We start from the raw sequence: 14,747 nt of genomic DNA on the forward strand, positions 1-14,747 counted from the left end.
TGGAACGTAAATCGAGACACTTTGGAGGCGGCCATGTTACATTGTTCACGTGATGAAATACTGAAATCTGATTGGATCCGTATGTTCCGCGGAAGATGGCGGACGGGTTAAACCTGTCCTAATCTGACTGCGTATGCAGGTGGCGCAGAATTGGACAGGCGACCAGTCTAGTAACGACTACAACGACTCGTGAGGTCAAGGGGTTCGGGGAACGGCTTTAGCAGAGTGGGTTCGAATCCCTTGACGGGTGAAGATGGAAGAAATATTAGTTCAGCAGATTTCCAATAGATGGTGCAGCAAATATCCTTCATTCAGAAGAGACGACCAAACATTTTGAAACGAACACATCGACAATTATTTCACTTTTCTGAATATAAAACAATAATTTATTTAGAATATCCCTCCCATATCTGACATAATATGATGTTGTATTTATTAGTGTACATTATTTTATCTATGACATGATTTAGATATATTTTTTTCGCTTATATATAGTAGGTATAGATAGGACAGTTTGTGGTGTGAAAATGCGTTGTCATGGAAAGATACCACATGCGCGCGCACATCCCAATAATCAGCAGCATTTGAGGGATGCGATTTAAAGCCATTAACATTGAGACAGGTACATAACTTCCATTATCAATAAGTATAGACTTCACACGCTTATTAGCAATTCAATTCGTTAATTTTTGAAATTCCGATCAAACTCTTTAATAATTTACGATTTTTAGTAAGACATTAATCAGTTTGTTATCTCTATTTCTGGGATATCGCGTCCAATCTATTGATTAGACATAAAACTGTTGGCAGGATAGAAATTCTTACCCTGACGAACGATTATTAAACAGAAATTTAATTAAATCATCTTTTTTAACAAGTAATCTTTAACACAAATGATTGTTTCCGAGTTTACAACACTGACACGATGTGCCACAAAATTAATTACAAATATTCAACGTGAATTTGTTTCGATTTCTCCTTTTTTCATCGATTGAAGATCGAATTAGTGCCTAGTGAGTTGGTAACCTATTCGGTGACTAGGGGGCAGCACCTCTCGGTATAAATGCCCGAGTCGGTTCACATTAGTGCATGATAATCCCGCATAGTGGCAGCACCTCACGGTGAAGTGAGGCAGCACCCCTAGCCATGTTAGTCAGAATTCAACTGTGCATTGGAAAGCCTGATACACAGATTAAACCAGAGTTCAGTTCCAAGAATCTACGCGAATTTGAATTGTTGTACATACTGAAAACATGAAACAACTAATAGTTACTTAACCGACGTTTTTCGTGTAACTGAACCCGAGGAGACACGCCTCCTAACTGTAAATAACGAAACTAACTCGACGACCCTCTGATGATTGACTAGGTTCACGTCTGCATAAGACTCGAAACTTAACACACGAAACTAATATTTCAATCAACGAATAATGTTGAGAAAAAGGAGAAAAGATAACGTTCAAACACTGAAAAAACCGACAAAATCGACCGATTTGAATGCAATAGTTTGCTCTGTATAAGAAATGAGATGATTCTCTGATTCGGAGAGTTATCAGTTCTCTAACACGAATACACGATATAATGTCAACTAAATCGTTTAATTACGCAGGCCTGTGAAACTACAGTGTCCAATACTACGATCGCAATGGAATTTCATATGGACTGATGACGTTGATAATGGACTATTCTTCGCTTCAATGTGATCGAGCTTCATTATCGAAATATGTTTACCTCGAAAAGTTAAGCTAGGACCCATTGCGATATCCTATCAGTAGCGGGAAAGGGGTCTCATATATCATCAGTGAGGGGACAGCGCTGAGGCGGGGGGTTAGTGAAAGGAGGTCTCTATTATAAGTTATTCATTATCGTACAGCGAAAGTGATTGTCAAAGTGACGATGATCCTGATGATAATAATGATGAAGATGACGATGTTTGATGATGATATACCAGTAATAGAGCACAGTTAAACGGACAAACTATATTTACATTCATTTATACACAAATAATTATTCAATTAATTATCATTTGAATCATTAGTAATTACTCGTACACCCATTTCTAATAGATAATCATTCTATATATGTATTTTTATATTATATTAAATTCTTAATATTTCTTTTATACAGCAATACGTCGTCAACGCTATCTCAAAAGTGCCCCGTCACCCCATAGGGGTCATCAGTGTTGTATTTATAAGGCCGTGCATGTTTCTGATTTTTTTTTGTTAAGCCATTTATTCGTGTTGGATATTCATATTTTCATACTCTCTTTTCATACTCTCTATAAAAGCCTCAGGATGTGACAATAGTTTTGAGCTTTACAGTAAAATAGACTCTTTTACACCACGCCTGTATATACAGTATCAGCATAGATTTTCAATAATACACTTTTCGATGTTCACACAATATGTATATATCCCTGGCATAGTAAAACACTCTCATTATCCGAGCACATACAAACTAGATTTATTTGAAGTCAGTATGGTCAGCCATTACAACACTGACTTTCGTATCTTAAGTTTAGAAACTTTTTATAACTTAAGTCTCTGATTGGAATTGTTCGACTTATCATGATTTCTGCCATGTAGATCTATCTATGCGCCTTGAACTGAAAGTTGGAGGTGCACAGTCAAAGCCCAGATTCAAGACCAATCTAAATCCAGATGGTTCAATAGCCAAGCCAGCGTCTTAAGACTATTGGACCCTAGTTATGGCTGTGCGACCGAGCCCAGTAAATCCAAAACAACAGACCCTGCTTAGACTTATTTTTCAAAAGCCATCGGTAGAAGTTTCTTCAATCTCTGCCACAAACAGATACTCGATATTATAAATCATACGTGCATCAAACTCGATGAGGCATTGTGTGTATTTCATTCGTATAAAACTAAGTTATATCAAAATGGAAGATTCTGCATCCGACTAAAATTATTTCAACTCACGCGTTCTATCAATGAAGACATTAAAAAGACACTGTTTACGTTGTACACAGTTATATAGGATAGCTTTGTGTTTAATATTTGGGAGATGTTTCTGAGGCGTAGAGAAAAATATACTTCACTAATATAGTTCTACATTAGAAGCGTCTATACTAGGATTCTATTTTTTTGTTGTGAACATCACAGTTGTTTGGTAACTTATCGTCAATTGTCAATTCTAATACAGCGTGTTACACCATTTGAAACCGGACAACAAAAACTCTATTCTGGTAATTTAAAGTCCAATTAGAATTCAAAATACTGACAACCTATAGAAAGATTTACCGGTAGACAAACTACGGAAGGCTATAGAAGCAGAAATGAGCTCAACTTGTCTATCACCATACGATACAATAATCTTGACGGGCATTTCTCTGAATTATTACATCAATTCTGGAGCAAGCATTTTATAGAAACGTCTGATATACAACACATAGTATACACAGGTGAACATAAACACGAGAGAGATTAGCGAATAAAGTCATCGTAATGAGATCACAAATTAAAAAGCACTGACTCTCCTCTCAACCACCGTCGAATTGTCTCGTGTCGGTCGGTCGGAACCCTATCACACGGTCGTTACCGATAACAGCGGGTTATACGTTTTACCGTCGGAGACTTTGCTCCCGTGCGCTAACATTTCTTGCACTGTCGTAAAATCGTCGAAAACCTTCTTCGTTTTATGTTTGTTCATTTTACGGTGGCTGAGTTCGACGATCGTAGCTTCCTTTTTGACCGGTTCCGTGTCGGCGTTCGTTTCTTTCAGAGTCTCCATCTTTTGACGCATGATCTCCTTACGTCGTTTGTGCTCTTTCGCTTTCTCCAGATGTTTTTTACGTTCGTCTTTATTCCAGTAACGTCCTAGTTTCATTTCGCTCATCGCGTCATCGTCTGTCGTCATTCCCGATCGCTCCTCCGATAGTTTTTTCGCGCGCTCTTTTAACAGTTTATTACGCACCGGTCTGCGCGTGATATACCGCGATCCATCCGCGCGACGTTTCACCACCCATTCCATCTGCTGCGTGCTTCCCGATATATTACCGCTTTCACTAGGGGGCGCAGCTGGGCTGGTCGGCGTTTCGCACTGTTGACCGGTAGGCGGCGAAGTTGAGCCTTGTTTTTGCTTCAACTTGATTTGCTGTTGAAACATTTGCTGTTGAACCTGAATAGTGTGTTCCAGGTTAGCTTTGTTAGTGTACATGACCGTGGCATATTTATCGTAGATCGATGAGGTATTAGAACCGTCGTTTGCGGCCTGATGTCGCGCGATGCTGTCGCTACTTAGCGACTGTTGCACTCCCGCCGAGTGATCGTCTTTTTGTTGCTCCTTACCGGAGCGAGCCGGCGATTTCGGCCCGATTGTCTGCGTGCTTTTCTCCGAGTCGCTCGTTTGCAAGGACGGTTTACAGGGCGCGTTTAGGCACAGCATCGAGCCTCCGAGTCCATTGCCGTTCTCTTGATCCATTTGCGGATTGAGTTCTAACGTTAACGGGGTACTTCTACAACTATCACCAGTATTATACGCGCTAGTATTCGAACCGCTTCCGCTCGTGTTCGAAAACTCGTTTTTACGCAGCCACATTTGATCACCGTTTTGGGCGTGCATTTTTAAACATTCGAGTCTGGTGCCCATGCGCGGTACGAGCCGCGGGCTTCGGAACGCTGGTTCGCGCGCAATGTCTGATTTAATCTTAGTTTGCTCGCGAAGATGAGTCTCGACGATTTCTTGACATTCGATTTGAATATGTTCCATTTCTTTGTTTAGAATGGCTAACTCTTTTTCTAAACTGCTCTGACTGTTCGACTCGTTTTTGGACAGGTTTTTCTGAGTTGACGACGACGAAAGCGAGTTTTCTACGTTACTGCAACGGCTTTCTAAAACTTCTCGAAATTTCTCGCACTCCTCGGCGGAGATCTCGTTCGCGGGGTATTCCTGATCGTTCGATGTGAAACTATCGTTGCTGTGGTGAAGTTCCCCGCTACCGAGGTTACTATTCGCTTGGAACTTGTGAACAAGGGCCGGCGACATGCTTTCGTTTTCCAAGAGCTCCTGAAAATATAATAAACGAGTAATGTCAATGAATTCACATAGATGGCGCCGTAGTGTACAGGTTTGGCCGAGGCAAAAGTAAGCACTTTTCGATAGTAAAAGTAGGCACTAAAATGAGTGCTTTATAAGTCTTCATCCTAATCCATAGCATGAGCGGTGAAGCTTAAGCATTAATTAATTCAATTGTCTAAAATAATAATATGGGATACCAAAGGTCATAAGTAAGCACTTCGATTTATTTTTGTGACAAGTAAACAATTTAATGAATAATTCAAAAAAGTCTGCACTAGAAGGCTGGCTATGAACTATGAGCGTAGTACATATTGACCCTTAGTTGAATAAATTACCTGTTCAGAGCTCTCGTCATTTTTAGTGCTGTCATCAGTACGACCGACTCCGCTGTCTTTCTCGTGTTTATGCGAAGAGTTTTCGGTAGTTGCCGTATCTGTCGTTCCTCCCTCTTCGTCGTGATGTAACCCCTGAAGAAAATAAACATTATTCATCATTCTACTGTTTAAATCATTAATTCATTGATTCTAATCCGAAAATAAACATCGCTTTTTGATATTCTAAATGTGTAAATAGTGGATTTATTATGTATTTTCAATATATCGCGTCAAATCGCGGTCATTCTACTGGAATCAATTTCATTTTCCGATTATATACGCTCTAATCTCACGAAAAAGCATTTTTGAATTTCGAATACTAAATTTCGCTTCTATGTCCACGCGATGCGGGTCGAGATCATTACGTCATGAATGTAGATTGAGAATGACCGGAACTAGGTGTTTCCTGCGCAGCTGACGACACTATTGATCGTTTAATCAAACCACGCGCGTCTATAGTTTATTCGCCCGTGATCAAACATAACATTACATCATTTTTCCGTTTATAAATACAGTCGTTTAGGATCGGAAGGATCGGATGTCTGCTGGTTCTAGATGCCACTCGAACTTATCATATTTCTATTGTATCCGTAGATATTGATATTACGTAAGTCGTTTATCAGCGCGCAGACGTTAATAGATTTCGAGGATCCAGTTCAACAAATATGTTAGGTTATGATTTGACTATAGCATTTGTAATGAATTGATTTTAAGTCCAAAAGACTGTGGAACTAGATCCGTTACTCAACCACGGACCAAGTTCTATATATATTGAGTTGGAGTGGAGTGGATTCGATTAGTTTATTGTCAAAGTTCATCTGGCAATCATCAAACTGATACCAAGTGGATTGGTTGTAGAACTGATATGAGCTTAGACTGCTCTTAAGTTGTTGTTAGATTGGTTATAGAACTGAGGTGAGCTTAGACTGGTCTTAAGTTATTAGATGGTTAAGGAGCTGGTATGAGCTTAGACTGGTCTTCAGTTGTTAAATTGGTTATAGAACCAAAATGTGCTTAGACTGGTCTTAAATCTGGGCTGAATTTGCAACTGGCCTCTGAATTAGGTTGCTTATGTTTAAAATTCCGTACGAGAACTACGGAACTCGATTCTGATCGTCAAGTCCTAATTACTAGACGGCAATGTTACACAATGATCCAAACGTTCAGAAGTCAATCTTGTTAAATCGCGTGTAAAGTTTTATTACTTTTTCGCTACGGCTAAAAAACGTTAGTAAATTACGGAAACCGGCGGCTGGGGGCTCATTTCTACTGATTGCGCGCTTCGTAAATCTAATAGAGATAAAACCCCGACTAACAGCAACGGCCATCTATAACGAAATGATCGTGGATTACCATAGATTATCAGGGGATCGCTGACGTGTAATTAGCCATGCTTTATTTTGTGTATACAACACTAAATCTAATGAGTAAATGGCCGCGAACAACACGATATATATATATATATATATATATATATATATATATATATATATATATATATATATATATATATATATATATATATATATATATATATATATCATCATCATTCCATTTTGCGGATATATTCTTTCCTCGAAACGGGGTTCGGGCTATGAATCATTTCGATCGAGTTTCAATCGGACAAAGTGAAGAATACTTTTCAAAAACAACCAACTATTCATTGTACCTTTAGACGAGCACATACGTCGTTAATCTTATACCCTTGATCGTCACCGCCCCGGTACAGTGCTGTTAACAAGGGACTCTTTGTCTTAGGACCAGTCACAGCTGCACCTCGGGGTTCTGCGGTTTATTCATAAATTCAGACCTCGATCTATTCTCTATACATATCTGTACTACGTGAAGTAGGTATTTGTTTATTTGTGTTTTGGCTGAGAAGAGATTTTTTTGCCTTCCGATAAAAGTAAGAAGACTGGTTCGAAAATATCGACGATATAAAGTGTGAAAGACTTACCCGCGGCAAGTGAGGGTACGAATGGTGTTGATCTAACATTTCCATGTGGAGGTCGTCTAGCATACACTGTCTCTCTTCCATAAAACCATCATCAAACTGAAATTAGATTTTTTTTTCAAATTGATTGATTTTCATTCACAAATGTTTTCATTTCAGACCCAACATTTTACTCGAAGAAAAGTTTGAAAACCGGCTATATACAGAATTTAGATATTAAAAACGAATTCTATTTATCAAGAATTAAAAATACACGACGTTTCGAACTCTCACTAACTAGTTCGGTTCACCTCTAAATTCTAGTGGCTTATAAACTTATAGTCTGTTCTCCACGTCAGAGTGTACCAGGACTATTCTACCATTTCACTCGAGGATAAACGTTTTCCTATTCTAAACGCGACGCATAGATTCGACGAAATTGAAACGACTTCAGGTTTTTTCCATATTAACCTCTGTTACTCACTTTTGAAAAACAACTCAGCCAAAAGCAGCTGGCCTCCCGAGATATATTCCTAACTGGCATTTCGACTGCGTGTGAATTTGCCCACCGGTTCTCCGCGACGCGCCCTAAATGATTCAGCTTACTGGCCCTGACTAATGTGACGGTGATTAGTATTTCGATTATAGCACCTTTTATCACCTGCCTTAAACCCAGGCACCTCCTACCGGGAACAGAAACTGACCTTCACTTCACACCAGCCAGTTATGTAACTATATAGAACAAAGCCTAAGCCCCGATAATAACAGTAAGGTATATTGTTGATGTAAAGTCCTAGAGGCTTTTGTACAGATCACTTTCATTAGTGTCATGGGAGACTGTGTACAATGAAGTCAGCTATGTAAACATAGACCTGGAGCTTATATTCTAAATCAAAACATTATTTATGCATACATTTCAAGTTCAAAGAACGAAAGGTAACGCGAGAACAATCTATAGACTTTTAAATCCCCCCCGTGCTAAACAACGGATATCTCGAATTTTCCAATTCTGTTCGAGTCAATTAAAAAAATGTTGTAAATTCGACCGCCGATCACACAGATATATCTACTTCGATTTTCGATTTGAAAATCAAACGCCCTGTTTCGCCCCCGGCCACCAAATCGAATCAAACGAACTCTAGCAATCAAATAAATAAATAACAGGGTCAATCCATATTTCCCCTATTTCAAGAGCGGAAAAACAAAGGAAATTAACAAATGAAAATGAGTCTTACCTTCATCAAATTCGGCATAATAACCAACCAGCCCCTACGTTTTATTATTCCTGATTCCTTTTTATAAATCATCCGCCGCTGTAAACTTTTATACAATCGATGTCGACCGAATTTCATTTTAATATTTTTTTTCAACTCTTTTTTACAGGCAGAAAACTATTTCATGAGAATTGTTCACAAACTTCGTCTAAACATCGATGATCATATTCCGCTCGATTCGAACTAACAAAATTCAAAAACTGGCGAAGACTTATTCCGTCTAAACTGTCGTTCCTTTTCCTTATCAGATCTTAGTAAACATAAAACCGGCACTACACAATAACAATAACACTGTCTTTCGTGTCATAAAAATTTTGGCTACGATTCGTCTTTCATTCATAAACGCGTTTTAGGATCGGTCGAAATCCGCGTTCATTCACAATCCGATTCGCGATCTGATATTAATCCGAGTTCTTAGAGAAGTTTTTACGCGTCGCGTAACCTGTCTTGATTACTTCTCTCATTCAACTGTCAAAAAGTCCGTCGTTTATTCCTTCCTACACGCGGTTTTTAGAAAGCCGGCGCGTCGCTTTTTCTTCACTATACGGCGGAGTATCGGTTGATGCCGCTGCGGAGAGAACCACCCGTCCGACACAAAGCCCAAATCCGAACTGAAGCCAGTCAAAAATTGACAGCCAGATTATAGCCAGAGAATGAACTTTGGATCACACCCCTTTCCTTTATGATCGGTGTTCGTTCATTCATTCGATTCATTAAATCAACGCGCTGAGAAGCCAACCAAACGGCCGCTCGTTCCCTCAACACAGCTGACCTACCGACAGTTGCCTTAATTACAAAATCCCTTTGAAGTTCGCCCGCCTCTCGAAACCCAATCACATCTGACTAGTTATCGCCGAAGCCACTTCGAGATCGGCTCATTCCGACGGCGATCGGGTTGTGTATATTAATTTCTAATGTTTAAGTTACGCAGGTAAATGTATTATAATGGTCCGAAGACAAATAATCGGTTGTGGCGGTCATACTGAGAGTTTAGTCTTTGATGTTAGCCACGCGGATGAGATAGGGGAGAGTTAGGTAAATGATTATCAGCTGGATGCTCGTAGGTCGGTACTTCAAACGCGTCGGCGCGCGGGTAACCAGTACCTCGACTACCACCTCTACAGACCTGTTCTCCTTATAGCTTTTACACCTAGATACAAGTGCCTAATTATTATGTTCCTGTCATCATCCAATTACCTGCAATAATAATAATCCGCCCGGATAATCCTCGCATCGGATTATCTCCAGACGAGTCGAGTTTAGATTACCTATAGTTGTGAACGTGGAATCCTAGTGCCCTAGTAACCGCAATGAAAGTTCAACTATCGAAGATAATCGCAACTAATGATTATTAAGCGGCTAATCCCGGCGGATTAAAAACTCTTAATCCTACAAATCGCAAGGTGTATTCACTTTCGATAGCCCGGTAACCGCAATATATATATACCACCATACAGATAAAACCCAAGCCGGGCCTAGTTTCACAGACGGGATTAAAGTCCTTAAAAGTGGTTTTTATTGGCTCCAGAACTGAGTGGGTCTTAAAATCTATAAAGCGATGAATGCACATCTGCCTCCAGGGGATTCAAGTTTCTTTTTCTTAAAGAATCGATAGTATCGATTCGACAAAATTGACCTTTTTCACCTTTTCAAATATTCGACTTCTATATATTTCAAATGGATCATGTACTATTAGTCAAACGGCCAAAACTGTATGAAACCGAAACCACAGTTCATAATTAGAGTTGCGTCCATTCATCAGACTACACTACAATGAATTACCGCGCTCGACAGGATCATATAGTAATTACGGGACTGATGATAAGAAAATCATTAACCACAGTTATAGTAATTAATGCTTATCACACCGGCTTGTATAAACAGAGTTCAACCGGTGCGGACACTTATCGTCGACTTATTGAATAAATTCCGCAATCGGAATCGCGAGCACTTCGAATACTTAGGACACATTTTTATATTTTCCTCCGATGAAAGAAAGAAGAACCGCAGAGTTTAGTCGAGTATGCGGCGCTTTCATTGTGAACGTCGACCACAAACGTCCCTCGCCCAGCAGGCATAAGATATATAATTCGCGTCTAATTATAAGGCGCAATCTACAATCGTATCAGTTTTCTGCCAATCTTTTGATAACTACCGGAGCTAATGTAAGTATTTCATATTTATATACATCGCCAGGACGCAGTTTGACGCATGTTTCTATTCGACTACAACCTCGCACATGTAAACCTAAACGCATAATGAAAAGCCGTAGAAGGAATTTAAAAGGTCCACTCGACTGAGGACCCCCTGTGCACGATAGTGCCCCAGAGTCGAACCCCGGGGCATACTGTATTCTACTCTCAACCGACCAGATGGCATATGACCTTCGAAGATTCACAACTCGAACCTGCCGAAAATACTCCAGGCTATCAAAGGGCATAAGACGAATTGCTCCAGGAATATATCTCTGATTTATTAAACACGTTTTTGGTTTATTTATGTGTTATATTAAGCTAAAAGCTTTCGCTTTTTTTTAAGCTTTTACGCAGTTGGCACAATACATTTATATATAATGAAGTCGCGACTTTTTCCGTCGCAGACAAGAACCGAATAACCCAAACACTGATTGACTGCTGAAATGTCACTTCGTCGAATCGATGCCAAAATCGACTTATCCGCTTTTTATCATAACATTTTTGTCGATCACAAACCGCACCTGTCAATAACTAAACAATCGGAGATGGAAATGAACCCTAACACGAGTCAGTTTCCCAGTGAGACTAATCACAATTTGAATTCGTACGCTATAAGCTATACACACCCTGTGTAAAATCAGATGACGATATATTGAGTATAATGAACCGATATCTGCTTGTGATTAGAAAGTTAGATTTAAGACGATTGATAAATCGGGTTTGTGATGATGATGATGTTGTGTGCGGAGGTATTTGTACCGGTTGACTTATCGACAGATAATCAGTGGGGCGACTATTTATGGATGTAAGACGCGTAAGCGGACATCGATTCATATTCCAGGTACCTGAACGATTTATCGAACTCGCTATCCTTCTCTCCCACTCTCCGCATCAGACACAATAGAAAAGCACTAATTGCTTGACGGTGTTTTAGTTTATTTCGTCCAAATTAATGACGAATGTAGCGGAATTAGAGGTTCGAGTGAGGTCCAGACGCGTCTTAAAACAGACACGTGGAGACACAATAGAACACGTGCTCCACACAACCAACCCTGACCCCAGCAGTCACACACGCGTCATACAGGCGGTCAACTGTGACGAAGAGTGTTACGCTTCTATGAAAATACTCACTCTTGCCGCCCAGTACGACGCGCTGTTACGTCACTTGAATGACCAGCAATGTATTGCAATACTTGCAGTATTAAGAATAGCCCTGGTGCACTCATACGTGGGGAATAGATGATAATATCAAAACACATTATATACAAATTCAAAAGATTAAAAAGAAATTCATTTATCAAGAATATAAATGAAAAATGTGTCTTTCGCTATCGCCTCATCGCAACCTGTCTCTACTGGGAGTTCGAAATGTCGTATCTTCATATTTCAATTCTTGAAATGTAAATTTTGTTTTCAAATCTTATCAACTATCATATAGAGGGTTTACTCTTATCGCGTGTAATCTAAATCGCTTTCCTTACCTGTAGTTGGGGTCTGGCGAGTAACAATGTAATTTCTTCGCGGTTCTGGCTGAATAAATGGATCGCTTGTTCGCGGCTGTGAACCTCCTGGCCGTTTATCTGCAGAAATAAGAAAATGTTTCAAGCGTTTAATTTCGGATGGTTCCTCAGAACAGGTCCTCGGTGAAATTATCATTCAGTGGCGAGTAATATAGAGTCTGTAAATGCCAGATGGCCGAATTGAAAATAAGAATTTTACTTGATTTGGTAACTCGACAGATGCAATGACCGCCCCATGTTTGACACCGTGTTGTCATCATATTCCATTTACGTTGAAATGATGAGCAAAGCGCGGTACATTTTGAAGTCGCTAATTCGATGATTAAAATCCAATTTTCGATGGAACTGAATAGTACAAATTCTGACATCTGCCGCGACCCGTAAGATTTATATTTATACTCGTTAAATTCAGCGAGCTGGGCTAATTGACATCCGTCTAATTACATATCGCGACTCGGATTCAGCAGGTTCTGAATCGAAATGAGATAAAAGCCGATTTTGGAGGTTGTGAACACGTGCGCGTTGACGAAAAGATTAGCAGCAAATAAATGAATAATTCTGCGATTTTACTGCAAATTGATTGTTAATTTGAATAAAAGTCATTGGATTCTGCTGATGTTCTTAATTCTACGCGTATTCTAACATCAAAAGCAAATCGTCATAATTTCAATTACGGATATTCAGAAAGGACGCTTTCATCTTCGATACGGCGAACAATTGAAATATAGATTGAATTCGTGAAGTCGCGAAATCGAGACAGTAGACAAAAATAGCGTATCGTCCTCAATAACAAATTCAAGAATAACTCCACGGGCGAGTTTTAACTTCGAATCGAGGTCGTGAATTAACATTCAAATTCTACTACCTAAGGCTAAGAATATCCGAGATGAAATTCACCTTGGCAACGAATTTAGAAATTTTGTTTTTCGAAAGAGAGATATTTTTTTTTACACCTGAGAAGAATTAAGTGGACTTTTATTGCGGTTGTTATGCGCGATGCTGACTCGCCTGAAGGTTAAAGTTCTGTAACTACGGACTCTGATGGCCGACTGTTATTTTTTTTTTCAATTTAGGACACGACGTTAAAGGTCGACTATTCTCCATTTATACAGAGAATGCACGTTTTAAAAGACATCAAAAAGCGTACACGATGTCTTATTGTGCGAAATGGATACAGCAAACACGACTCGGGCCGAGGCATAGTCAGCATTGTAAGCGACAAAGACAAACCGCCTATTGTCCAGTTGATCATTGTAACCAGTTTCACCAATTCTCCGCCTGGTTCAACGATATTCTATTTCATGCTCGTTCATAATACACCCATCGTTTAAGATTAAGCTGCGGAGATCAGAGACGCTGTTCGGCGAGAGGTTTATAGGACGGGAAAATCGTCGCAGAAACCACGGTTGTAATTAGATATCTCATGCGGTCTTCCTCGGTGCTCGGTTATTATTCGCGTTTATCTGATCGCGTTTGATATGACTTGTAAAACCCCGCGTGTTATTCACGCATGCGTAAAAAGTACACGATATTGAAATTTTACGGAACTTCAAAGTCAAACGAATCTGATGACGAACACAAAGACAAATCTCTGTAAAGTTTGGATTCAGAAATGTATATGATATATTACTTAGTTTGTTGCGCAACTCGATTGCAATGTTTTAATTGCAATAATAATAATCATGATGATAATAAGTATCTTGTAAAGCGATATTCCGAAAAACTAGCTCATTGCTCTGATCTCCCCGAAGGCCTTCTTAAATAGTTTTTAGCTAAGTTTTTAAATGTCTCGATGTTATCAACTGTTCTCATGTCCGCAGACAATGTATTACATAAACGAGGCCCATAAGATTTAATAATTGATTTCATATGATATACATGTCCCTTGATTCAACGTGTCCCAAAGAAAGAAATTCTTATACGACGAATAGTGTTTCAATAGTCAGACTCTTAGGGGGAGGGGACCACGGATAAGCCTTAAGGCTGTAGATGCATAGACCTCTGGGCCCCATAAACAACAAACAATGATAATGAAGAAATGAGTACCTTAATGAACGAGAAAAGAGGTATCACCAGACTAGATTATACTACTTACTAATTCAAATTAGTAATCTATTAAGCACTTTAAGCAATGCTTATTAATTACAAACGTTAGAAGTTAGAAAAAATCTTAAAAATGTAATCTTACCTGAAGTATTTGGTCTCCTTCTCTTATTCGGCCGTCTTGAGCAGCAATACTGTACGGTTCAATCTAAAAACATCAGAAAACCGTTATCAAATCACACTGACTCCGCGTGAGAAAAACATCGTCAAACATAGACAGGAATTTAATTGCTGAAATTCTTCACTTTTTACGGATCACCAGATTCAGACGCGCGTTGATTTTTTTATTCAGAATTCTATCGTCCCGTTCGC

The 14,747-nt window shown here is 39.3% G+C and overlaps 1 protein-coding gene across 1 annotated transcript in view; it reads right to left on the reverse strand.

Annotated features, from left to right (window-relative positions):
* Positions 1-3,084: 3,084 nt before the first annotated feature.
* The window catches only part of LOC141902253 (E3 ubiquitin-protein ligase PDZRN3-like), a 199,665-nt gene continuing 188,002 nt past the window's right edge, over positions 3,085-14,747 (reverse strand). The window contains exons 7-11 of the mRNA XM_074789898.1: positions 14,521-14,583; positions 12,294-12,392; positions 7,368-7,463; positions 5,372-5,503; positions 3,085-5,024 (exon numbers count right to left, since the gene is read on the reverse strand). Coding sequence (XP_074645999.1) covers positions 3,543-5,024; positions 5,372-5,503; positions 7,368-7,463; positions 12,294-12,392; positions 14,521-14,583 — 1,872 coding nt within the window. The 3' untranslated portion in view covers positions 3,085-3,542. The remainder of the gene's footprint in view (positions 5,025-5,371; positions 5,504-7,367; positions 7,464-12,293; positions 12,393-14,520; positions 14,584-14,747) is intronic.

Source organism: Tubulanus polymorphus, chromosome 3, assembly GCF_964204645.1.
Source record: "Tubulanus polymorphus chromosome 3, tnTubPoly1.2, whole genome shotgun sequence".
Taxonomy (NCBI): Eukaryota; Metazoa; Nemertea; class Palaeonemertea; order Tubulaniformes; family Tubulanidae; genus Tubulanus; species Tubulanus polymorphus.